Source organism: Metarhizium robertsii, assembly GCF_000187425.2.
Source record: "Metarhizium robertsii ARSEF 23 chromosome Unknown MAA_Scf_1, whole genome shotgun sequence".
In the NCBI taxonomy this organism is placed as follows: domain Eukaryota; kingdom Fungi; phylum Ascomycota; class Sordariomycetes; order Hypocreales; family Clavicipitaceae; genus Metarhizium; species Metarhizium robertsii.
In genome coordinates, this window is record NW_011942149.1 from 3,872,107 (window position 1) to 3,895,229 (window position 23,123).

The 23,123-nt window shown below is 54.4% G+C and overlaps 11 protein-coding genes across 11 annotated transcripts; 6 read left to right on the forward strand and 5 right to left on the reverse strand.

Annotated features, from left to right (window-relative positions):
* Positions 1-196: 196 nt before the first annotated feature.
* Positions 197-1,554, reverse strand: MAA_02359 (Carbohydrate-binding WSC; the record flags this gene model as incomplete). The annotated part of the gene is made up of 2 exons (XM_007820357.1): positions 197-1,226; positions 1,298-1,554. 2 exons carry the CDS (start codon positions 1,552-1,554, stop codon positions 197-199), a joined length of 1,287 nt encoding a protein of 428 aa, XP_007818548.1.
* A 2,436-nt stretch (positions 1,555-3,990) lies between these two features.
* Positions 3,991-5,376, forward strand: MAA_02358 (Methionine synthase, vitamin-B12 independent; the record flags this gene model as incomplete). Its single annotated transcript, XM_007820356.1, has 2 exons — positions 3,991-4,855; positions 4,934-5,376. The coding sequence occupies 2 exons, from the start codon at positions 3,991-3,993 to the stop codon at positions 5,374-5,376; spliced, it is 1,308 nt and encodes a 435-aa protein (XP_007818547.1).
* A 908-nt stretch (positions 5,377-6,284) lies between these two features.
* MAA_02357 (DUF953 domain protein) lies at positions 6,285-6,750 on the forward strand (the record flags this gene model as incomplete). The annotated part of the gene is made up of 2 exons (XM_007820355.1): positions 6,285-6,505; positions 6,591-6,750. The coding sequence occupies 2 exons, from the start codon at positions 6,285-6,287 to the stop codon at positions 6,748-6,750; spliced, it is 381 nt and encodes a 126-aa protein (XP_007818546.1).
* Positions 6,751-7,701: 951 nt separating this feature from the next.
* On the forward strand, positions 7,702-8,948 carry MAA_02356 (TB2/DP1/HVA22-related protein; the record flags this gene model as incomplete). Its single annotated transcript, XM_007820354.1, has 3 exons — positions 7,702-7,730; positions 7,852-8,001; positions 8,066-8,948. The coding sequence occupies 3 exons, from the start codon at positions 7,702-7,704 to the stop codon at positions 8,946-8,948; spliced, it is 1,062 nt and encodes a 353-aa protein (XP_007818545.1).
* A 387-nt stretch (positions 8,949-9,335) lies between these two features.
* Positions 9,336-11,205, reverse strand: MAA_02355 (mitochondrial genome maintenance protein MGM101; the record flags this gene model as incomplete). The annotated part of the gene is made up of 5 exons (XM_007820353.2): positions 9,336-9,606; positions 9,690-10,447; positions 10,782-10,846; positions 10,987-11,018; positions 11,138-11,205. The coding sequence occupies 5 exons, from the start codon at positions 11,203-11,205 to the stop codon at positions 9,336-9,338; spliced, it is 1,194 nt and encodes a 397-aa protein (XP_007818544.2).
* A 170-nt stretch (positions 11,206-11,375) lies between these two features.
* Positions 11,376-13,649, forward strand: MAA_02354 (Biotin-protein ligase; the record flags this gene model as incomplete). The annotated part of the gene is made up of 5 exons (XM_007820352.1): positions 11,376-11,412; positions 11,477-12,110; positions 12,179-12,754; positions 12,817-13,088; positions 13,159-13,649. 5 exons carry the CDS (start codon positions 11,376-11,378, stop codon positions 13,647-13,649), a joined length of 2,010 nt encoding a protein of 669 aa, XP_007818543.1.
* A 670-nt stretch (positions 13,650-14,319) lies between these two features.
* MAA_02353 (Protein Transporter, Pam16) lies at positions 14,320-14,793 on the reverse strand (the record flags this gene model as incomplete). Its single annotated transcript, XM_007820351.1, has 1 exon — positions 14,320-14,793. One exon carries the CDS (start codon positions 14,791-14,793, stop codon positions 14,320-14,322), a length of 474 nt encoding a protein of 157 aa, XP_007818542.1.
* Positions 14,794-15,412: 619 nt separating this feature from the next.
* On the forward strand, positions 15,413-17,592 carry MAA_02352 (Armadillo; the record flags this gene model as incomplete). The annotated part of the gene is made up of 3 exons (XM_007820350.1): positions 15,413-15,623; positions 15,715-15,966; positions 16,028-17,592. 3 exons carry the CDS (start codon positions 15,413-15,415, stop codon positions 17,590-17,592), a joined length of 2,028 nt encoding a protein of 675 aa, XP_007818541.1.
* A 288-nt stretch (positions 17,593-17,880) lies between these two features.
* MAA_02351 (uncharacterized protein) lies at positions 17,881-18,921 on the reverse strand (the record flags this gene model as incomplete). Its single annotated transcript, XM_007820349.1, has 5 exons — positions 17,881-18,276; positions 18,454-18,612; positions 18,691-18,737; positions 18,812-18,845; positions 18,919-18,921. 5 exons carry the CDS (start codon positions 18,919-18,921, stop codon positions 17,881-17,883), a joined length of 639 nt encoding a protein of 212 aa, XP_007818540.1.
* Positions 18,922-20,205: 1,284 nt separating this feature from the next.
* On the forward strand, positions 20,206-21,160 carry MAA_02350 (uncharacterized protein; the record flags this gene model as incomplete). Its single annotated transcript, XM_007820348.1, has 2 exons — positions 20,206-20,503; positions 20,607-21,160. The coding sequence occupies 2 exons, from the start codon at positions 20,206-20,208 to the stop codon at positions 21,158-21,160; spliced, it is 852 nt and encodes a 283-aa protein (XP_007818539.1).
* A 785-nt stretch (positions 21,161-21,945) lies between these two features.
* MAA_02349 (uncharacterized protein) lies at positions 21,946-23,020 on the reverse strand (the record flags this gene model as incomplete). The annotated part of the gene is made up of 3 exons (XM_007820347.1): positions 21,946-21,974; positions 22,031-22,841; positions 22,991-23,020. The coding sequence occupies 3 exons, from the start codon at positions 23,018-23,020 to the stop codon at positions 21,946-21,948; spliced, it is 870 nt and encodes a 289-aa protein (XP_007818538.1).
* Between the last annotated feature and the right edge of the window lie 103 nt (positions 23,021-23,123).

Sequence of the window (23,123 nt, forward strand, 5' to 3'; positions counted from 1 at the left end):
TTTTCTCTCAGAGCAAGTCTAGAGGTGAAAAGACACATGACATCCAACCTCTCGTGCGTTATTCAACGCAATAACTCCCAAAACTCCAAATTATGAATCCAAACCTCATCCCAAAGTTAAATGCGTGGCAGCGTCCACCACTCCACTGCGGAAGAATCAAAGTCGATTAATGTTATTCTTATACCTATGTATCCATTTACAGGACAAGGAGGAGACCGGCAGCCGCACCGATGACGTTGGCAACCACGTTGCCAGCACCAGCGACAATAGGAGGGCCAGTGGGAATAGGGTGAGGGTAGATGGAGCCGGTGCCAGTGCTTCTGCCGGTGCCAGTGTTTCTGCCGGCGCCTGTGCCTGTGCCTCTGCTTGTGCCTGTGGGACGGACGGGCTTCACGCAATCGTTGCCTTGGCAGGGAACGGCCCTGCAGTTATCGCCATGGCAAGGAGGGGGGGGTTGAGGCTTGCGGCACTTGTTGTGGCATGGAGCAGGCGGCTTGGGGCAGTCCTTTCCGTTGCATGGGGGCGCAAGCTTGCAGTTGTCACCCTTCTGGTCGCAGATAAACTTCTTGTGGCAGTCATCACCGGAGCAGCTCTCATGCTTGCACTCATCGCCCCTGCAGACAAACTTCTTGTGGCACTCGTCGCCGTGGCAGTTCTCCCATGCGCACTTGCTGTCGAAGCACACAATCTTCTTCTCGAACCAGCGGTCATCGTCACTCGTAGACCACTTGCAGTCGTCGCCCTTGCAAAGGACGAGGCTGCTCCAGTCCTTGTTGTAGCAGGATTCAGCGTGGCACTCGGCGCCGTCACAGATGACGCGCTGCTTCTCGCTCTGGCGAGGAATCTCGGGGGCGCAGTGACCGCCATAGCAGGTAATCTTCTTCTTGTGCCACTCAATCGCCTCTGTTGGACGAGGACAGGCCTCGGTGACCTTGGTCACGACGTAGGTAGGCTTGCCCACGGGGCAATTGGTGACGGTGGAAGAGCATTTGGTAACGGTGGCAACCTTGGTGGTGGTGATGGTCTTGGTAATAGCACCGCCAGCCTCAGCAGCCTGGGAACGCACGTACATGGAGACGGCCTTCATGGGGGCAGCGCCATCGCGACGCGTGTTGCCACCTCCGTTGCCACCACATGACTGAGCCTGATTGCCTGGGCAAGGGCTGTTGCACATGCCGGCATCGAGCTTCTGAGCCGCATCGGCCTTTTCACCACAGAAGCAGTCCCTGGTGTCTCTTGATTAGCCGAGTCTTGTTCGACGTCTCCTGACTGGACATGTTCAAAAACGGCTACTTACTTGCCACTGACAGCCATGAACTTGGAATGGCAACTGGCACTGCAAAAGTCGAGGTCCATGTGATCAGTAGATGCAACCTGAACAAAGCTCTTGAAGTCATCATTGGCGGCAGAGCATCCGAGGAGCTCATAGTCTCCGACAACAGCGGGCAAGGTGTTGGAAACAGCCTTGCCAGCAGTTTCTTGACCGTCGGTCGTGTTGGTGAACATGGCCATACCCAGGTTGCCCGCGCCGAGGGCGAGGAGTACGTAACGCATGGTGGGATTTGGGGAAGAAAATGAATGTGAAGGTAAAGAATGAATAAGCTCTCGGGGAGTCCTGTTAGTGAATGAAATCGAGGCTTAGTGGTGACGTGGATGGGAAGGGAAGGGAATGGAGACTTGAGCGTCTGGTGAGATTTTGCGTCGTTTATAACCGCCGGCGAGGACTTTGAATGGTTCAGACGCGTCTCGAATCAGCAGCATCTGCAACACCCCCGTCCACGTCGTTCACATACCGAAGCTCGAGGTTGTGAATTCTGCCTTTGACAAGAATGCTGGTTTGGCTGCATCGGGACACGCCATTGATGTTGTGTCTCAACTGCAATGACCACAGGCTGTGCATGGCATGAAAGCTGGCACACGAGTCAAGAGGGCTCTAGAAGCAAAGCTTCATGTGAGATGGTACATGACTGTTGGACTTACACTGGTTCAAATTCCAGCCTGCGCCAGGCCGCCGCAAGACCAAGGCGCGTATATACTCAACCCCCGGCTACTCAGCCAGATGCGCATTCGAAGACGCTGTGGCCATCGGGCCATCGGGGTCGAATTTCGACAAACTCGTATGCCATGTAATGTGACGTTTGAGCCGGTCAAGTAGACACAATGCATTCATGCTATAATCGGGGAAATAGTGTTGGCGTTTTTTTCTTGTCCGTATTCCTTTCGACCAGGATAGAGCTCGAGGTCTCTGCCAATACCACTAGGAGGTACTCCGTATACAGCTTCACACTCCCATTCGTTCATGATCCGTGACGCGCGGGACCGTAGGCTGTAGTCAATGTGACTAGTCGTTGCGTGCGAGCACTAGCGGACCGAGGACCCGCGTTTGACGTCTGGCGTTTGACGATCAAAGGGAGCTGCCATCCCTTGACTTTCTGTAGAGAGCCTGAACAAACCTCTCCTCGGCGTTTGTCTCATTTGGCATCGTGGCGCGTTCCAGGAATGTCCCCGTGGAATCGGCACTGCTCCATACAAATACAAATGCAAACACGACAACGCATTGGCCCGGGACGTGGGCAGTCCAAGACGTGGGAGATTGTTCAATTGGCAGGACGTCGTCGTCGGGCAATGGTTCGTAGAGGATCAAGGACCAGGGGAGCGGAGGCAGCGTAGACAAACTTTAATCGATTGACGGCCCAGGGAACCTTGTTGGCGCCTTGAGGGGCCGGGAGGCTGCCGACGTGCCGTCGTGGACACGGGTTGGGCGAGTGAGACAAACGCGTGGCTTGGGGATGCCACGTCTGGGCGGAGAGTGGAGAGGGGGTTTCAGAATTGGCATCGCGAGTCGGTATAGGGTAGTTCTCTGGAAATTGTCAAGTACAAGATACGAAGACACGCTGCTGGGACGGCGGATAGGAGTGAAAGACGTGTGTCTGCGTATTTGAATCGGTCCGGTGAAAAGTCCACAGCTGGAAGTACATGGCTTCAAGTTGGTTGATGTGATTAATTTTCGGTTTTTGGGAGTGTGATTTGGGGATTTTCCTAACAATTCATGTCAGACCATGGCAACTCGACTGTTGTGCTTGGCAAGAGCAGGGGCGAGATCGAGCTTCCGAAAATAAACCAACTCAGTCAACGGATTTGACACAGGTTTGCACTTTTTTTTTTTTCAACAGTCCAGCTGGCTGAGGTGAAACTGCTGAAGACGCGGCTTCGGTATGGATGGGACGCGTTCGACATGTCACATACCTCCCGGGGCTGGATCAAGGGAGGGCAGGGAAATCAATATGAAAACAAATGCCACGTACATGTATTCCGTACCAGAACCATACTGATGGAGCTGACAGGTCATATGCGCTCATCTGCTCAGAAGCGAAACAGCGTCATTGAAAGTTTGCCGTCCATGATGGGCTGTAACAGGACGAAAAGATGGTAGGATGCACGCGGGAACGAGGGAGATTTGGCTATCTGTACAAGTTGGTGCCCTGACGGGTTGATATCTCGGCAACCAGACCGTCGACATGACCATGCCGTTGCCTCGTCTCTCGGCAACTATTGCTAGAGCTCTATACTTGGCCGCTCGAGTTGATGTGCCAGAAGTTGGAACTGTCAATGTGAATTTAGCCGCTGGAACATTGAAATTCGACTTGACGTTATCCACCGTTTATGAGCCCCATCCCCACCACGCGGTGCGAGCCGTTCCCTGCTTCAATCGGAGACGGGCGAAAAGAAGAGTTTGGGGTGGCATTGGATGCGGGACGACGATTACGGAGCAGATCCTTGTCGAGCACATGACCAATCACGCGCCCCTCCTCGCTCGGTGGGCTTGCCTATTCCTCCCAGAGGCAGGAGTCGTTTGTTTCGTCAAGTGCCTGGACACGGAAAGGGAAAAAGAGCAGCCCTCGGCACGTCATCTTGCCGCTGATTGATGCTTCCCAAGTCCCAACGTCCATGGCCTGAACTGATGTCTCCTCGCGAGGGGAAAAGGCCCCAATGCGATACTACAAGTACCGGCAGATGGCCGGCGACGCAGCTCACGCGGACTCGACTCTCCCGCCCAACACGCTCGCCCTCTGCACTCGCATCATGACGGGCCACAAGCTGCCATTCCACGCGGACCACATTGGCTCGCTGATACGGCCGTCGGCCCTGTCCAGCCTCCAGGAGCAGGCCGACGCCGGCACCGTCACCGCCGCCCAGCTCCGCGAGGCCCAACGGGACGCCATCGCCGACATTGTCGACAAGCAGCGCGCCCACGGCGTCCGCGCCCTGTCATCGGGCGAGTTCGACCGCAAGTACTACTTCTCGGGATTCTTCGAGAAGCTGGGAGGGTTCCGGCAAGTCAGCCCCGTGCCGTGGGAGCTCGCGCGGCCGTCGGCGCCGCCCATCGCGGCCCTCAAGAAGGCTGGGCGGCAGTACATGATGGCCGCCGTGTGCGAGGACAGGATCGCCTACGACGCCAGCCCGTACCTCGACGACTGGAAGCTCCTGCGCGGCTCGGTGCCCGAGGAGCTGCGCGCCGCCTGCAAGTTCACCATGCCGCCGCCGTGCTACTTCCACCTCCGCCTGGCCCCGGGTAAATCCTACACGGCGAGCGTCTATCCCGACGACGAGGCCTTCTTCGCCGACCTGGCGAGTGCCTACCGCCGGGAGATCCGGACCCTGTACGACGCCGGCCTGCGCAACCTGCAGATTGACGACCCGACCCTCGCCTACTTTTGCTCCGACGACATGGTCGCGTCCCTGCGCGCCGAGGGCGACGATCCCGACCGCCTGCTGGACCTGTACCTGAGGGCGCACAATGACTGCATTGCCGGCCGGCCTGCCGACATGCATGTCGGGCTTCACGTATGCAGAGGTGAGGCCTGTCCAACGCCGCAGGACGCCATGACATGACTGGCGGGTGCCTAATCTCTTCTTCCTTGTTGACTGGCAGGCAACTTTTCCAAATCGGTGCACTTCAGCGAGGGGTCGTACGAAAAAATCGCCCAAAAGTTCTTCACCACCCTCGACTACGACACCTTCTTCCTCGAGTACGACGACCCGCGCTCCGGGGGGTTCGAGCCGCTCCGCTTCCTGCCCAGGGGCAAGAACGTCGTGCTGGGCGTCGTGACCACCAAGGACGCGCGGCTCGAGGACGCCGAGACGGTCAAGAGCCGCGTGCGCGAGGCCGCGGGGATCATCGCCCGCGGACAGGGCCGGAGCGTCGCCGAGGCCATGGCCGACATTGGCATCAGCCCGCAGTGCGGGTTTGCCAGTGTCTCCGTCGGCGCGGATGGCATGACGGAGCAGAAGATGTTTGACAAGCTCAGGCTGGTTGGTGATATTGCCAGGGAACTGTGGCCTGAAGCGTCGCCTGGTGTGAGTGGTTCGACGTAGAGTGTTGAGCCGAAACAACGCCGGCCATGGTTTTAGGAAATGTCCGTCAGAGCATGGCGTGCCGAGAAGAGTCGTGTACAGCTCGTAGTTACACGGAGATGTATCTGTGGCTAATTGTAGAAAGGCCGAGATGATTGGTGTTGGCGCACATCTTGAAGCGCGTTGCTCCCGGAAGGTTGCTGCATCGATCGCCTATCCTTTTTTTCTTTTTTTCTGTAGCTGCTGCGTTGTCTCTTCTGTGTATCACGGAATTTAAATGAAAAAAAATGTAAACGGGTGCAATTGATTGATGGTGTGATGTTAAGCAAGCCACCCAACAAGGGCATTGGACGACGAAGCAATGTCACCGGATCACCTCAACACCTCGGGAGTCGGCAACTACTAGACATATTCCTAATTCCGATTACACAACAGTCAATCAAGCCCTCAAGGATATAGTCGCCAGGACTACTCTTGTGTAATTACTTATCGTGTGGCCGTCGCTCACTTTGCCGTTCCAAACTGGCAACCAATCAGACAAAACAACAAAGGCGCCATTTCGACGCAACTCGCACCACCATTTCGTCACCTAGAGGAATATTCGTGAAACGGCTCCTCCTCTATTCATCTCCAGCAATCGTCGAGCTCTCACGATGGTATTGACCTGATCAGCCAGCCCGCACAACTTACAAGTATACGACAGAATTCAGGTCAAGACGAGCAAAAGGCTACCTACCCCGCAACAGCGGCCCACAGAAGCTCTCTCTCGAGCCGACGAAAACCATTGGGAAAGAACCAGGCGTTTCGGTTGCCGGTATTTCGCCTCCAAATTCATTGACATCAAATTTCTTCTCAAGCCTTGAATTAAATACCCACCAGCGCACCGAGATAACTTTCACCGCTGTTCTCTTGGCTCTCTTCCAGACAAGATGCCCATCTCGAGAAGCTTGGTCGTCCCCCCCTCCGCCAAGCAGCTCCCACTGCCTGATTCCGCCTCGAGAGCCTTTCTCGTCTTCATCTCCTCGGAAGACCCCGAGACCAAGCAGCCGTGGTGCCCCGACGTTCGGGCCTCGTGGCCGCACATCCAGGCCGCGTTTGGCGGCGACGAGGCACCGACCGTGTCTGTGGTTCAAGTTGGCCAGAGGCCAGAGTGCGTCTCCTCTCTTCTCTTTGCGACACACCTCGTCCGTGGTGGAATAGTGCTACAAGGACAGACAGCTGACACGGTGACGTAGATGGAGGGACCCCGAGAATGTGTTTCGAAAGAATTGGAATGTCAATGGCGTCCCGACGCTTGCCAGGTATGAGCGTGTGAATGGCGAGATTGTCGAGACGGCTAGGCTGGATGAGACGGGCATCATGGACGAGGCCAAGTTGCGAGGGTTTATTGGCTGAGTTGACTACGGCATAGGCAGGGGGTACTGGTGGCGGAAGAAACACAATAGACGGCTTTACAAGCCTAGGCTGGGTATAGTAGTTACTACTGTTATCAATGATACAATGCGTATGTCGTGGTGACGCAAACGAGGTGTGGATATTGCACCAGTGAACTGCCTTGGATAGAGTACGGATGATTCTTACGGGATACGTCTGGTGGGCTGTTTCCCAGGCTCCAGCGATCAAAACGCCCGTCTGGTGAAATCGCTGGGACGGACCACGTCATGAAGGGTGCGCCTGCTGGGAGAGAATAGTTTAGCGGCATCCGGGGGAAACGTGGCTCTTTTGAAGCGGCGACATTTAAATTGACGCCTCGCCGACAGCCAGAATGGAAATGATTTAGTCATGAAGAGCATTGCCCGTGTTGTCCGTCGGCGAAGCGGGCTCCAATGTTGAACACCAGACACTAGATTCACCACCAACATTGAAGTGTCAGTCACGTCCCTGCTCGTAACTTGGTAGTACGTATGTGTTTGACTGATCCCTGTCGAACCCGCTGATCTGGCAGCGTCCGCGACCCCGGTGGCGTGCATCAGAGTTTAATTGGCACCAGACGTCACGCGTTGCACACTGCAGGGCTTCAATGTTCTGGATGACTGCATGATCCATATTGATTGATGCGACAGGGATCAATAGGTCACCGGTGCCCCGGACGCCCTGCTAAATCCGTCATCGCCCAGCGCCTAGCGCCGCCCAAGACGCCCTGGTCCTCATCGCATTGATCTCTCAAACGCTGCCAACCTCAAACTTCCTCCTCCCCTCCTCACCGAGCCGGAATATCCATCGTTGTCGATTCGTCGCTCACTCCTTATCGCCTTGGCCCTCCTCCGCCCGCGGAACATACAAAGCGCCTTTGTTTCTCATCCAGAGAGTCCCGGGGCCACTGGCCTCGACGAAAAAGCCGCAGCCATGTTCGACCTCTTTGCCATGCTCTTATCGTACGTACCCAGCTCTGTCTGCCCCGCCGCCATGTCGTCACAACCCACCCCGCGTGCTCATTTCCATACTCTCGTGAATGCCAACGCCAGACATCGCGTGCTGATCCGCTCGCCGCAACAGCTCCGTCGCCTCCTTCCTATTCCCCATCTTCGCCTCCTACAAGGCTCTCAAGACGTCGGATCCCGCTCAGTTGACGCCATGGCTCATGTACTGGGTTGTTTTCAGCATCTGTTTGCTGGTTGAGTCGTGGCTATCCTTTATCCTCTTCTGGTGCGTACCCCAGCCGTCAAATGTGAAACAAGCCGGTCAACTTACACAGCCTTGGCCGTCATAGGATCCCATTCTACGGCTATCTTCGCCTGCTCTTCTTCCTCTACCTCATTCTTCCTCAAACCCAAGGCGCCCGTGTTCTCTACGAAGAACATGTCCACCCTTTTCTCGCAGATAATGAAACCAGCATAGACGAGTTCATTGCCAGCGCCCATGAGCGCCTCAAGGCCGCTGGCATGACCTACTTCCGCCGCGCCATCGAGTACCTCAAAACCAACATCCTGAACCTTCCTCCCTCGGAACCCGAACCCTCGCCGTCCCCATCATCCGCTGGGCCGCAGGGCTACACGCAGTCGCTGCTTGCGCGGTTTAGCGTCCCGACGACAAGATGGGCCGGCACCGCCAACACTGGTAACGAGTTTTACAATCTGCTGGCGAGCGCAGTTTCCGCTGCTGCTTCCAACGCCGGTGGGTTTGCTGGCAGTCCCGGTGGCTCGTCTGGCAGAAGCATGACTGACTCGGGAACTCTGATCCCCCCCAACCTGCGAGGCTCGGCCGAAAAGATGAACTTTATCGCTGCTCAGCGTGAGCGCCTCAATATTGTCTTGGGCGCCTTGGATCGCGAGGCGCAGCAGATTCAACGTGATGGCACCGGAGCCTCTCACACCGTGCCACCCGGAGGCTTTGCGCCAACCGGCACACGCGACATGGACGACGACCAAGTTACTCAGCGGCCACCTAGTGGACTCAGCACGTTGAGTGCCCTAAGCAAGAGCCGCAGCGAGACCGACTTTGAAAAGGTCGAAGCCGAGAGCGGGGCGGAAGATGATGTGGCTCTTCGTCGGCGCCATGTCCCGTCCGGCACGGCAGGAGGTTCCTGGATGCCATGGGGCTGGGGCGGCACTGGTGATGCGACTCCTGGTCCGGGAGGGCCCAAGGAAGATTAGGAGCTTCGGTCGCAATGGGCCAGAAAGGAGTTTGGGATACATGTGTAGAATTCGCTGCTCTTTGGTTTAGATATCCCTTTTTTTCTTTTTCGTCGTTTCTGAGGCTTGATCACTCTCTGAGCCGACATGCCTCCTAATATACGGTCGCGGCCGGCCAGTCAGTGCCCCCCTGCCTTCAACTTGACTAGACTCAGTTCACAAGATTCGACTTGCAAAGACTTGAAGTCAATGGCGAAACTCCGTCGCTCATGCATTACCTACCAAAACGCTACATCTAAGAGACCTTGTCGCATATCGTACACGCACTACCGCCGCCCATCCACTACCTCGTCTTATGAATAAATGTCTATCCCGGCACAGTAGCCCTCCGTGATTAGATTATTTCCTCTACTTCGCCAGGCTATAGGGGTACGAAACCTGCACCTCGCCCTTCTTGAACCAAAACGCCTTCCTCTTCTTGGTGGTCGCGTGCTCGACCCACGCCTGCTCCATGTGCGTCCTCTTGAACCACCGCAGGAAATGGGGATCCCAGAGCTCCGAGCCGATGCCGAGGTCCTTGCAGCAGCGCATCAGGGCGTTGGACTTGCACCCCTCGACCGAGGAGGGCAGCTGGTCGGGCGAGAAGTAGGCGTTTTCCCCCTGGGCCTGCGAGACGAACCTGTCGGCTGGGTGTCAGCAAAATTATTTTTATTTTATTTTTCTTCTCTCTTCTCCCCACGTAAAAGAAGGGGTTCCACGTACCGGCCGTCGACGATGAGCGCATACTCCCTCGTGACGATGGAGTTGCCGACCACGGCGTCGCCCTTGGGGATCATGCCCCAGCCCATGGGGCCAAAGGCCTCGTTCAGCCGCCGCCGGTACTTGATCTCGGGGAGGTAGACGACGCCGTCGGGCTTGACCTCGATGTCCTTGATGGCGAGCGGCGCCATGAGGGCCCGGAACTGCTCCTCCGTTACGGGGCGGGAGGATATGCCGTGGAAGCTGTTGGCCCAGTCTACCGCCGGTATGCTCGCGGCGTCGACGGGCGGCTGCGACCCTTCGGCCCGGTAGGCGATGGTCCTGGGCTCATATATCGCGTCCGCCTCGGTCGGGGAGGAGCTGGAGCTGGAGCTGGAGCTGGTACTGGTGCTGGCGCTGCGGGCGGGTTTGGCCGCCGTCTTGGCCTTGGCCCATTTTGAAGCTGCGGGGGCGGGTTTCGAGGCCGCTGCCGGAGTTGGCGAGGGTTGAGCGGCCGGCGCAGCTGCCTCGGTGGCATAGAACCGGGCTGCGAGAGGGAGGGACGGCGCGCGGGGGGCGAGGGCTCGTGCTGCCGCTGAGGCGGCTCGTCTGGAGAGCATCATGGTCTCATGTGGGCTTGTTTGGGCGCATGTAACGGGGTCGGGGGGCGTTGGAGACAGGCGGCGGCGGTGGTGTTGTTGTGCGGGAGAATGGCCAAGAGAGGTTGGTGTTGAAGCGGTTTGGTCATGTGTAGCTGGAGGAGGAGGAGAAGAAGATGGGAGCTTTTCCCCGTGAATTTTTAGATGGGAGCCCCACACAAGGTGTTTTTGTAATCATAGCTTGGCCAAGGAGTCGGGACATTGCATTGAAAGCGGTGATGAATTGATGGCAATGTTGCATATGGCTACACATTTATTTATTTACACAGTGCTGCTTCAGAGTCACGCATCTTTGCTTGATGTGCGCTCGTCGTTTCCATGACGCTTCCAGCATTGCTTGAATGCCTCCATCTGAGAGGCGGCACGTCTGGTCAGTGACACTCTGGAAAAGAAGCGCGCGGGGATAACAAATGGTCTAGTCTAGCATTGTTCGAGAATGGAGGCTATTGAAGCTTACCTCTGCGGCGCAGGCCCTCCAATCCTTCTTCTCAAAGTAGCAATCGGTCATTTTCATATTCTCATCTACAAACACGTCAGTCCATGACACCCAACAAAAGTGTCTCCGCTTGCCCCGTCATGCGCCGGAAGCAAAACGACCCCCAAAAGAATTGAAAAAAAAAAAAAAGACTGATGCATCGTCAATTAGAAACAAGACTACTTACCTGCACATCCAGTGCTGAATATTCTCTTGTCCCTGCATCGCAATTGTGTGAGCGTCAGTGTGTCGCGGCTCAGCATCGGGGCCGGAGACGTTTCGAGGCAGATGGCCACCCCCAACAAACGGCAGGAACGTGAGAAAGCCCACTCACTCACCACTCATCCGGCTCATCATCGTCCACGGGCTCCGTCACAGACGAAAGTTTGCCTTCGTTCTGGGCCATTGCTGGCTGATCCGGTTCTGGGCGCGACGACTGCGACCCCATTGCGTACCCTTTGGTGTCGGGCAGTACAGAAGAAAAAAGGCAAGTTTGGTGACGGAGGGGAAAATTGCCGACTTTCCGCGGGCGCGACCATCTCCATCGGCAACTTTTGGTTGAGACCCTGAGGCATCATGACGCCCCGGCGGCTCAACGTCCTCGTCTATACGGGTACGCAGCCACTTTTCTGGGCCTCCATGACGCCGAGTTCCTGACTTTTTGAAAATCTATCCAGGTACGGGGACTACGTCTGAATCGGTCCGGCAGTGCATGTACTCCCTCCGGCGCCTTCTTTCGCCCAACTACGCCATCATCCCCGTCTCAGAATCGGTCATTCTCAAGGAACCATGGGCTCCCACTTGCGCGCTCCTCGTCATCCCCGGCGGCGCAGATCTGGGCTACTGCAGAGTTCTCAATGGCGAAGGGAACCGCCGCATTGGCGAGTTTGTTCGCCGTGGCGGCGCGTATCTGGGCCTCTGTGCTGGTGGATACTACGGGAGCAGTAAGTGTGAGTTTGAAATAGGGAACAAGCCGCTTGAGGTTATTGGAAGCAGGGAGTTGGGTTTTTATCCCGGAACCTGTCGGGGAGGCGCATTCAAGGGATTTGAGTACCGCAGCGAAAAGGGTGCGCGTGCTGCCGTCCTGAAGGTCGCAACTGGGGCGTTCAAGAACGGCCTGCCGGAGACATTTTCTTCTTATTATAACGGAGGCGGTGTTTTCGTGGACGTGGGTAAAGTGACGGGACGCAAGGTGGAAGTTTTGGCGTCCTATGCGGAAGACTTGGACGTGGATGGCGGCGATGGCAAAGCTGCTCTGGTGTTATGTCATATTGGAGACGGCAAAGCTCTGCTGTCCGGTCCTCATCCCGAGTAAGTGCATGTGTAAACTTGCAAAAGAAAAAGAAAAGACTGCAGATGTCAAGGCTAATAACTGATAGATTTGCTCCTGTAAACCTCTCTCCGCAACCTACGATCCCAGGATACGACGACCTTATCAACAAGCTCCAAGAAGATGACGATAAAAGATTCAGCTTCTTAAAAGCCTGCCTGGAAAAACTCGGTCTCGAAGTAAGCGCCGAAAATGCAACACTGCCCACGCTCTCCAGCATCCACCTGTCTGCCGTCGACAACTCCCAAGTCTCGGAGCTGCTCTATGCCTGGGCCGAAGTCATTGACAAGGAGAATGGAGAGGAGTTCATCGCAGGTGAAGCGGACAGGTTTTGCATTCAAAGCGACCAGGATGGACTCACGTTGGAAGACCTGCAGCGGTCCCTGCCAGCGGCGGATGAGCATCCTGCACGCGAGACCGGCATTATCGACTACAGCACTATCACAAAGCGTGTCATTGCTCATGAAAAAGCGCTGCCGACTACAGAAATGACTCCTCGTTTCGACCATAAGCTTTACTTCTCGAGTCTCCGGAGATTCCAGGTGAAGGAGGACGGCGCCGAAGATTGGGGCAACATCCTCATGTACGGCGATGTGGTCACGAGCACCAACTCCTTGCTAGAAAAGTACGCCAGGCTATGGGGAACTCTTTTGGCGGAACGAAGACCATGCTGACGTTCCTCAACAGGAACCCGAAATTGATCTCCAAGCTCCCAACCGGCTTCACATTCTCTGCAGCAACCCAAGTTGCTGGCCGTGGCCGTGGGACCAACGTCTGGGTCGCGCCCCCAGGAGGACTCATGTTCTCGACAATCATAAACCACCCTGCCCACCTAGCCGCTTCCAGACCCGTAGTATTCATCCAGTACATAGCTGCTATTGCCATCGTGGAGGCCATCCAGTCATACGGTGTTGGCTATGAGAACCTCCCCATCAAGCTCAAATGGCCAAACGACATTTGTAAGTCATTACCGCCTGAATCCTCACCCCCAAATTCCATGCCATACTAACGGGCAAACCAAAAAAACAGATGCCCTCGACCCCACAAAACCAGCATCGTCAAAAACATACGTCAAAATCGGTGGCATCCTCTCCCAATGCGGCTACTGCGACGGCTCATACCAAATCGTTCTCGGAATCGGCATCAACGCCATCAATCCTCGTCCCACCACCTCCATCTCCGATCTCCTACCCGCGAATGCGTCTCCTCTCCATTTGGAATCCTTGCTGGCGAGAATAGTAACTCGCCTCGAGTCCATCCACGCGCAGTTCCGCCGCCAAGGCTTTTCCGAAAACCTGGAGCAAAGATACTACCGGCACTGGCTGCACACGGGGCAGGCCATTTCGCTCGAGGCGGAGGGTGGCGTGAGAGCAAGAGTGCTGGGCATCACGAGGGATTGGGGCATGTTGAGGGCTGAGGAGACGGACGCGGAGGGACGGGGGACGGGCAAGATATGGACGCTGCAGAGCGATGAGAATAGCTTTGATTTCTGGAAGGGCCTGGTGAGGAGGAAGCAGTAAGGGAGGGCCTGGGTTTTGAAGAATCACACATACATAGATAGGGAGACATGTATAGAAATGATGTGTGTGTCAGCTGGGACAGGGAAGCTATTTTTTTGGCAAATCGTGTAGCTATCCTCTTGATGCTGCCTTTTACATCTTCTTCCATCCGCCGCCCAAACGCAAGGACCTCAAGGATTCGGGGCTGCTCCCGGGTCCATATACTATACACATTGTATAACTTACTACCCTGCACTCATCACTAATTTACACGGAAAGCCATTATTCGACTCCAAATATATGTGTCATATAGTACAAGTATATTAAACATGAAGCTCAAGGCATCTTTTTTTTTCGTCTAAATCCTGATCTCCAGCGGCCATTTTTTTCAGTGTCATGCCTCTAAATGTGCCGCCCATAAAAACGCCGTGCCATGCCGCAGTCGAGTGAAGATGTACATGTATACAAAGGGAAACGATTGAAAGAAAAAAGATTCTCGTCCCCACAGGAAGCCTAGCCGGCGCCTCGTTGCGTCATGGCCATTTCCTTGAATTCGTGATTATTCGGGGCCATCAGACCCCAACCCCTTCCTTGTCGGAAGATGATTTCCAAGTCGGCGGCCAGATGACGGGGCCGGGCTGATCATAAAAACACACGTGCGCCATTGTCCAAGAATGGTTCGGGGTATCGCTTATTTGTCCTTGTAGACCTTTGGCTTCCATCCCTCCTTCACTTGGGCCTCCTGCTCGGCTTGTTCCCGTATCGGCCCCAGCTCCCGCTCGAACCGCTCCTTCGCCCGGACAATCTTGCTCTGCAGGTAGAAGCTGCCCCCCTTTTGGGGATCGTTGGCGTCGAACAGCCGCTTGTATCGCTCCAGGACTTCCTCGACGTTTGCCTGCCCGCCGGCCGGGGGCTTGACGTTTAGGATTTTGCACGCCTCGTCCAGCGTCATGCCCGACGCCAGGGAGGCTCGGCCTGACGCGGCGCCGCCGCCAGCCTTGGCCTGCGCGCGCTGGTACTGCGACGCAGCCTGGGCCTGCTTGTAGGCCGCCATGAAGGATCGGCCGAGGATTCGGGAGCCCGTCAGGAAGGCGGTCACGACAAACCGGTGCGCCTGCGTTCCATCCCTGTTAGTTGTCTTGTTTTCGAGAGCCGGGCTCGCCATGGCTGGCCCGTTGTTGGGGAGGCGCATTTGAAGCAGGGCTTCATGAGCTCTTGGGGCGGGATAGGAGAGCAAGGTTCATCCGTACCATTGTCAAAAAAAAGTCAGTTTGCTCAAACCGTAGTCACCGGCGATCGAGGCTCTCGCGACAGGATGGCCCTGTGTGAAAAAAAGTAACGGGCCGCCTTGGGGGGGAAATGGCCCTTGTCTCGCTCGAAGCTGAGTGTAGGAATTGGAGGTTCGGAGCGGCTTTCTCGATTTTTCCACGGGCGCGATGCTAGCGAATGATTCCGCGGTCGGAAGAACTTGGGCGTGGGTGTGATTTAGCCGGTATTTTGCCGTGCGATTTGGGAACCTCTGCGAGGCGAGACAATGTTTTGCCATGTGACCCTCCCCGGGCCAATTACACTGAGAAGAGGGGAATAATTGATATTGATAGAGTAATTAGAGATTGTGCAAACTACGTGAAATTTTTGTTGGTCCATCCGCAAAGAAGGCTGAGTGGTCTCTGGCTGTTGCTTATGAGGGCTCATCAGTAACCAAGCCTGTGGGGATTTCAGGCTGCTCAGCTCAGCCCAGACTTGCTCGCAAAGCCAGTCTGAAGGCCAGAGAGACGGGCGCCATGACACCGCAAGAAGTTGCCGCTCTTCTCCAAGAGTACGGTGGTGGTGATAAGCAAAGCAGCCTTGAAGGTTCATCGGATCCGTCTGATATCCGTCTGAAAAGGGCAGAACTTCTCTCCAACGTTCTGGCTGCCTGCAGAGATGCCTGGTCAACTAAGTCTGAGCAGCTGGATTTGATAGCAGAGAAACTTGGGGATGGAAGTCGAGATGGTGAGTTGCAGAATGACCGTCCGTCTCTTGTTGACAGGATTGGGAAAGGGGGTTGGTCTTGTTCTATGAATACGAGCTTACCAACATATAGTGGCATGGCGTCTCCCATACGGAGATTCCGGAATCCTGGACTTCTTTCTCGGCTTGTTAGATGAGGGTGGCCTGAGACAAAAGCTTCGCATACACTCTCTTCGTTTGATAGGGAATTCTTGCGCTGATACCGATGAGAACCGGGCTCGAGTGGTGCAAGACAATCGGCTATTGGCAATCACTAGACATGTGAAGGATGAAAGCATAATACCGTTCAACATTCCGGTCATTTACAACATTCTGGTTGATTATGGTGAGAAAAAAGACTTGTCGCGGTAATTATACGCACGAGGACTTGTACTAAGTTGATTTAGATCCTGCTCAAGTCCTGGCCTCAAAATCCCGCCTCAGCCAACAACTCGTGCACCTTCTATCTCTGCCACAAATCTCCAAATACGCCCCATTTGTTCCATATATTTGCAAGATCTTGGCTCTCCTCGTATCGCAAGAAGGAGAGTGCGCTGTTGCAGATCCATCCACAGTAGAGGTTCTTCTCAAACTGGCTAATCAGCCAAAGGCAAAAGAGGATGTTGACGAGTTCATTGCTATTGTAGGAGTGGCCGTGGCCTACCTAGCTAATAAAGATTTTCAGTCCAGGGTGGTATCGGAAATGCAAATGGGGTTGTTTATGGATGCCTTCTACCATGCTCATGCTGGTTTGAATGTTGCCGACGTTGACGATGAAGACACTGTCACCCAACTGAAGCAATTACGGACTTCCTTGCTCTCAACTCTGGCCGATGTTTCCGGCAACGACACCTTCGCCACGGCCTACCCGTTATCAGATGCTGTGCCGCAATCCTTCCTGGCCTGGATTCGAGGGAACAATCCCTTCTTGCAATCTGCTGGCTGCTTAGCCTTGGGTAATCTATCTCGTTCTGACAAAACCTCGATTGCCTTGGTAGACACATACGGAACACATGAGCCTCTTGTCAGGCTCTTATCCAACTCAGCCGTCACCGAGACTCAACTCCTCCATGCAGCCTGCTCATTCCTCAAAAATCTAGCAATCCCGACAGCGAACAAACCTCAACTAAAAGACCTCCTACTTCCACACTGTGTTCCAAGAATATACTCTCTTGACACATTACCGCAGATCCAATTCGCAGCAGTATCTCTTACGCGTCTGCTCCTACTCAACTGCCCTTCCAACGTTCGCCAGATCTGCGCCAGCACGGACACCGCCCCGACGGATGCTTCTGTCCGCCAGCTATCCAGCGCAAGTGGTATAATATCCTTATTCAGACGCTCAGACGCGGAACCAACCAAGCTTGAGGCAGCCAGATGTGTGGCAGGAATTTGCCGAGTACTTCACTCTTCACCCGTGTCCGAAGTTCTGGAAAACCTAGGATCCGACGACGACGACAACACTGATGAGAGCAAATTATCAAACTTCTACAAGGAACATCATGTCGAAAACCCGTTAAGGTTTCTCATAACTCAAGGTAAATGGCCGTCTCTCCGCTCCGAAGCTTGGTTCGTCTTTGCCCTCATGTCCCGGTCTGAGAGTGGTGCGAGGGTGGTGCTATCCGTGTTGGGTGACAAGGCAGCAGAGAGTGCCTTGATTGAAACAATCACGGGCCCAGAGCCAGAAAACAAAGAAGGTGCTGCCGCTCATGACGAGTCCAGAGATTCAGAACCGCACCCAGAGTTGTCATCTGCCGCAGGTGAGCTGCAGCTGGAACCTCAACAAGTCGACCCGAAGCAAAAGGAAAACATGGCAAAGGTGGACAGAGAAAATGCACTCGTACTATGTACCCAGTTGTTGAAGGTTGCAAAAAGCGAGCTAGCGCCAGAGAAACTTGCTTCATTGCAAGGTCTCGTCCGGGATGGAACCCATCTTGTTGTTACCGATAGAACCAAAGCACATTCTGCCTAGATAGAAGCGCCGGCTGGGAACATCACTGTGATGCCGCCTTTGTAGCGGCTCCCAAACTAAAAAGTTCACGAGAATAGGCATTTTCCCATTGGCGATCTTGTATACAAGGCAAAAACAAAAAAGAAAAAGCTGGTGATCATGCAATAATATTTTTGACCTGGACCTATAGTATCTCTCCGCCATGAAATCGGGGCAAGAACTCCCTCAGAGTCTCGAACCGACGTAGCCACTTCCAAAGAGACGCAAAGAGCAAAAAACCCTCAAACACCAGTACCCTTTTTTGCCAGTTTATTTCTTAGCAGTCTCGGCCTCCGCCTTATCTCTAGCACGCTTCTCGCGAGCACCCTGGTATCGCTTGTTGCTTCGGGCCATGCGCAGAGCAGCGTAAGCACCACCATCGATGGGCTTGGGCATCTCGCTCTTCTTAATCTCCTTGACAGCAATGTCGGTGGGGGCGATGGGCAGGACAGATGAGATGCTAGTGGCCGTGTTGACCTTGGAGATGTCGGTCTTCGTGTCACCCTTCTTGGGGGCGTTGGACTTGCGCGGCAGCAAGATCAAGCGCTCCTTGTAGGCCTTGAGACGGGCCACGTTGATGGCCAGGCTCTCCTCAGAGAGGTTCTGGCGACGGTGGTCGACGGAGATACCGATGGTGCGGGCCAAAGGTCGGGCGATGCCAGCCTCCTGTGAGCGAAAAAAAAAATGTGTTAGAAGACCAGTTTACAAAATCGAAAAACTCCAGCCGAGTCCGTCTCCCAGAACGTCTGGTTTGCGTTTCGGTCCTCCATCCATTCGGGGGAACATGTCGCGAGATCAAAATCGGGACTGGGGAGCGCGTGTCGTCGGGCAGGAGAACCGTACCTTGAGCTCAGTCAGGGTGAAACCCCGGCCGGCGCGGACCTTGCGGTTGTACTTGATAGTAGGGCATCGGACAATGGGACGCAGCTTGTCGACGGGGCGAGGAGCCAGAGCAGCAGCCTTGGCCTGACGAGCAACACGGCGCGAGGCCTTCTTTCCGGGCTGTTTATGAAAAGTCAACATCACCATTACATTTTCACAGCCACCATTCGTCGTTTAGTCCGTCTCGACATCGCATACCTGGTCGAAGTGGGTGCGAACCCGTCGCTGCCAGTCCTTGCGGAAGTCTGTTGGAGAATATGTCAGTCGAATGTCGTCGTCGCCATTGTCGTCTCTCGGTGTAATGGGGTGGGCTGCTCACGGTTGTTGACAATCTTCTGGTTGTGCTTGATCGCCTGGAAAAAAAAATCTCGTCAGTAATGATGATTTAAATCATGCAAATGCCTGCATTCGACGGGGTAATCGTACCATTGTGCCTGCTTGCGATCAAACTCGCTCCGGTTGTCGATGTTCGGTAGGCGTTGAATTTTCGGAGATGGAGGCTCGACAAATTGTCTAAAGGGTTTTCGTGCCCTACAAAAGCTACGTACCAGGTGGGGTGTGCCCTCTCGAAGCTCAGGAAGCGAGAATTGGGCCAAATGTGTGGGTCACGTGAAATCGGAAAATCTCTCGGCACCGTGGGATGACTAAGGCTCCACCAGAAATGGCTGCCCCAGGCACCAACAAACAGCTATAAAACTTGGCCGACTCTTCCAGCTTTTCAACTTTTCTTCCTTTCTTCTTCATACTTACCTTGTTCCGAGTTCCCCAGCTCAAGATTCGGGGGATTCAGTATGGAAGGCCTGCATTGCACAACGCGGAGTCGTTCCTTGCTCCATTGTCCTTCGGGGCCATGGGGGGCGTAATTTTTGATTTTCACCTCGTTTTCATTGTGAGCGTTGCCTTGAGCGATGTCATGAAGAAGACCCAAAGTATGATGCCTTCTCACTATTGGAGATGCATTTTCAGTAAACATCTTGGTACTAGGAGTGTTGGCAGTTAACAATAGCAATGTGCGTTTATTTAGTTCTAGTATGTCATGAGCAGGTGGAGGTGCTTCGAGCTCTATGTGGATTGTGGCAGAGCATGGAAGCGCGTTGTCGTTTCACGATGGCTCCAACGCGACGTGAATTTGTACGGAGGGAAGTCGGTCACATCAAAGTTTTGTCGAGTGGTATGACTTTTGTACTCCAAGTCTCGAGTCATTATTGTCATTCAATAGAAAACTAGTCTCCTACCTCTGAGTCGTTCAATGTTGACAGGTCCCTTCGCCTTTTCCATGCTACTTAGGTGTGTCCGAGTTAGGAGAAAAAGCAGGCGCAGGGACGTCTCGTCAAACACTCTCCAATCCAACCGGCTTCATTCTCCAGTATCGCCAGACTGTAGAATTCAACTACAGCCTTTCAAAAATATCTATCTCTATGTGCAACCGCATCATCAATTCCAGCGATGCTGTAGATTCATTGCATTGAATCAGGCCCACGTAAAATCATGTCCCCCTCCCAGCTCGAGCTGCCATGCCCGAAATTTTCCCGCCTGTACCCAATCACAAACGCTAAAATCACCACCCAGCTAGTCGTCCCAAAAAATCTCACGAGAAGGCGATTCCTCAGGCCATTCTCCCCCAATCGTCTCCCCAATCAAATCACTCGGCATTTGACTTCTTTCCTGCGTCAAGTGTACCGCAACACAAACCCCCTCCCTCCCAAGCCCACCATGGCGTCTAGAATAGGACCTCGAAGCGTCAAGGACGCAACACGCTTCACATCAACCATCCCTCACGCCACGTCCAAAACAGCCGGTGCGGCCGGGGGACGAGCTGCTGCCGCGACGCCAAAGCCGTCACCTCGGGTTCCCGGCGAGACTCCCGAGCAGCGGGTTCGACGATTGAGGCAGGCACACATCGCGGCACAAAAGGCACAGATCAGCAGGACAGATCGGGTCATCGATGCGTCGAGGCGGTTCTTGGATGTTGCGCATCGATGGACCGTCGGCGGCATCGTCGTCTTTACGGGTATGATAACCCCCCAGCTCCCTTGCGGTGCCATTTCATCGCACCCCGCCAACCCATGCGATTGACTGTAGCAACTAACACTGGAGTTTCTCTTTCTTCACAGCTGTCGCTGGTGTAGTCAGCGTCTACTCCGTCTGGGACATGCTCCAATACAACCGCGCCCGCCGCGCGGAATGGGTCGAAGCCCAAAAGAAGCTCGAGGCCGACTCCCTCGCCGCCGCCCGCATAGCGTACCTCAAGGGGACCGCGACCGAAGAGCAGATCCTCCTCGTGGAAGAGGCCAACCGCGAAGCAAAGGAAACTGGCGTCAAGCTGCCGCCCCTATTAGCGCCGGCGGAGCACCGAACACATTTCGAGGAGCACGTGAAGCCGAAATTTTCTGGAGATGCCGCCGATGAGGAGAAGGCGGGAAAGGGCGTCTTGGGCGTCTTCTCGGGTTTCTTTGGTGGATCAACGGCAGCTGGGGAGACGCCGTCCAACGCAACTGCGCCGTTGGCTGCCGAGGGTGGTGTAGTGCAGTCAATCGAGACCAAGGCCAAGGACGCCTGGGAAGCAGAGAAACAGAATCAACTGAAAGGCGGTAGTCTAGACCAACTGGGTCTGGATACTGGCAGTTCAGGACAGAAAACAGGAAAGCGCGGCTGGTGGCCTTGGTAGACTTGCCAGCAGAGCAACGTGCTTAAATGGGACCGGGAGGAATTCCGTATTGTCGTTCCAATCGTTCCATGGTCTAGCAAGGCATGGCGAGAAGGTGGAAACAAAAACATGTATCATATCTCTGTAGATTGGTTGTGCATTAGATTGGCGTCAGGAGTCGTTCTTGTATGTAATAACAGAGGGATTGATCCCAACTACCTGCATATCAACATTGATTTAAAAACAAAAGTATTCACATCATTCGATTTTTTGTCACTTTGGTATCAACTTATGGACATGAAATATCCTCAGCGGGAAATCCAATCTTGATAGTAGTACACATCTGTGCTGTGAGAATGCGCCACGCAGGAGTTGCACCCAGTAGACGTTATAAAATCTTTGTAATGTGCCCGATAGTGATGGCTGGTAGCCACTGCGCCAAAAAATTACCTAGGTATGTATCAAATTACAAAGGAAAAAGTCGCTTAGCTGTGTGGTAGTAAAAGTACTGAGCCTCGTCGAAATCGCTAGTTGAAGAAGAATAAAAAAAAGTCAATGCCATTGTGCCGATAATCATTTCCGCCCATGTTGCCGAATTTTATAGCAAGGTTAATCCTCATCTTGCTCAAGCCGTTGTGTATAATCCTGATCCAAATACCTTGTTCAACGCCATCCAACTCAAAACGAGTTTGTCCCATGGGGCAGTCCTTCATAATAATACCGGCAGCTAAATCCAACAACGGTTCGATGCTGCCAGTCGCGAATCCCGCCCCTATTATCCAGTTGATAGTAACTTTCTCATTGTATTAAGCCCCACCAGCCGACGTTCCCTCCCCTATGAGATTACAATATGGTTAAAATGACCTGGGACTTTGAGCCTGCATTTCTCACAGTCCGACCTGTATCCTATGCTGAAACTCTTCTTCATACCAGGCTGCCACGTCCAGCTGTTAACTGTATGCTTACTGCGCTGATGTCCCTTGCGATTTGGAGACGGGGATGACGGATCAGTATCAGATTCGCCATGTTGCAGCAGGTGATGACAATCAGCATCCATCATAGCATTGGGATGTTCCATGGCGTGCAATGGTGATGGCTGTCCAGACATTGAACCGTGGACTGGACTTGGCTGACTCAATTGACCAAATTGCTCCTCACTATCCATCATCGTGCAGGTCGGAATGCCACTGCCGTCATGCATAATGGGGTCGCCCATTTCCGAGATGGGTGAAGGTAGCCGCCTGTGGTTTTGCAGGGTATGCCAGTCTGGCCCGCCGGTCATCGCTCGTGGGACTGTTTGGTCCTGTGCGATGCCCATGACGTGATGGCCAAGGTTCGCAACTCCGTTCGGGGTTGTCTGCGTTTGTACAGTAGCCGCCCATCCGCTGTACTGTCCCTTGACCTGTGCCGCAAAATTTGGTTGGATGGGCGTGGGCATTCGACCCGTTGAACGGTTGAGTAGTAGGGCGGGGGGTTGTGCGGCTTCATCATGATCTGGAGGTGATGAGATAGTCACGTCCATCATGTCCATCTCGGCATCTTGTTGCAGCGGGCCCTCTTGATGGGAAGCAGACTGGAACGGTTCGACGTGGGGGCGAGGACCAGCGGAGGCAGGACTCGCATTTAAGGGTACAACGCTTGGAGATGGACTATGCTGGCCTGCTCGAGGGGGGTTTCGAAGTGGCAGCGACTGGATGCGTTTCTGAGAAGGTGGTTAGCGGCGAGTCCATATTGGCACGGCAAGGAAGACAAGCAAGGCGGAGGTAGTCGTGCATTTCTGTGTTCCCCAAAGCCAGCAGCAGCATTGGCTATTTCTTCATCGTCTCTGAAGCGCTTTCGTCCGGCGTCAACAGCCTCCAGATACTGTTGTGTAGCAAACATGTTCGCTGTCCTTTGGTATTAGATGAATCGCATGCACGTCTGGGCTGTTGCGGATATGATGGTGGCGGGTGTCGGCAGAGGTGATGCCTGCGAAAGGCTGTTG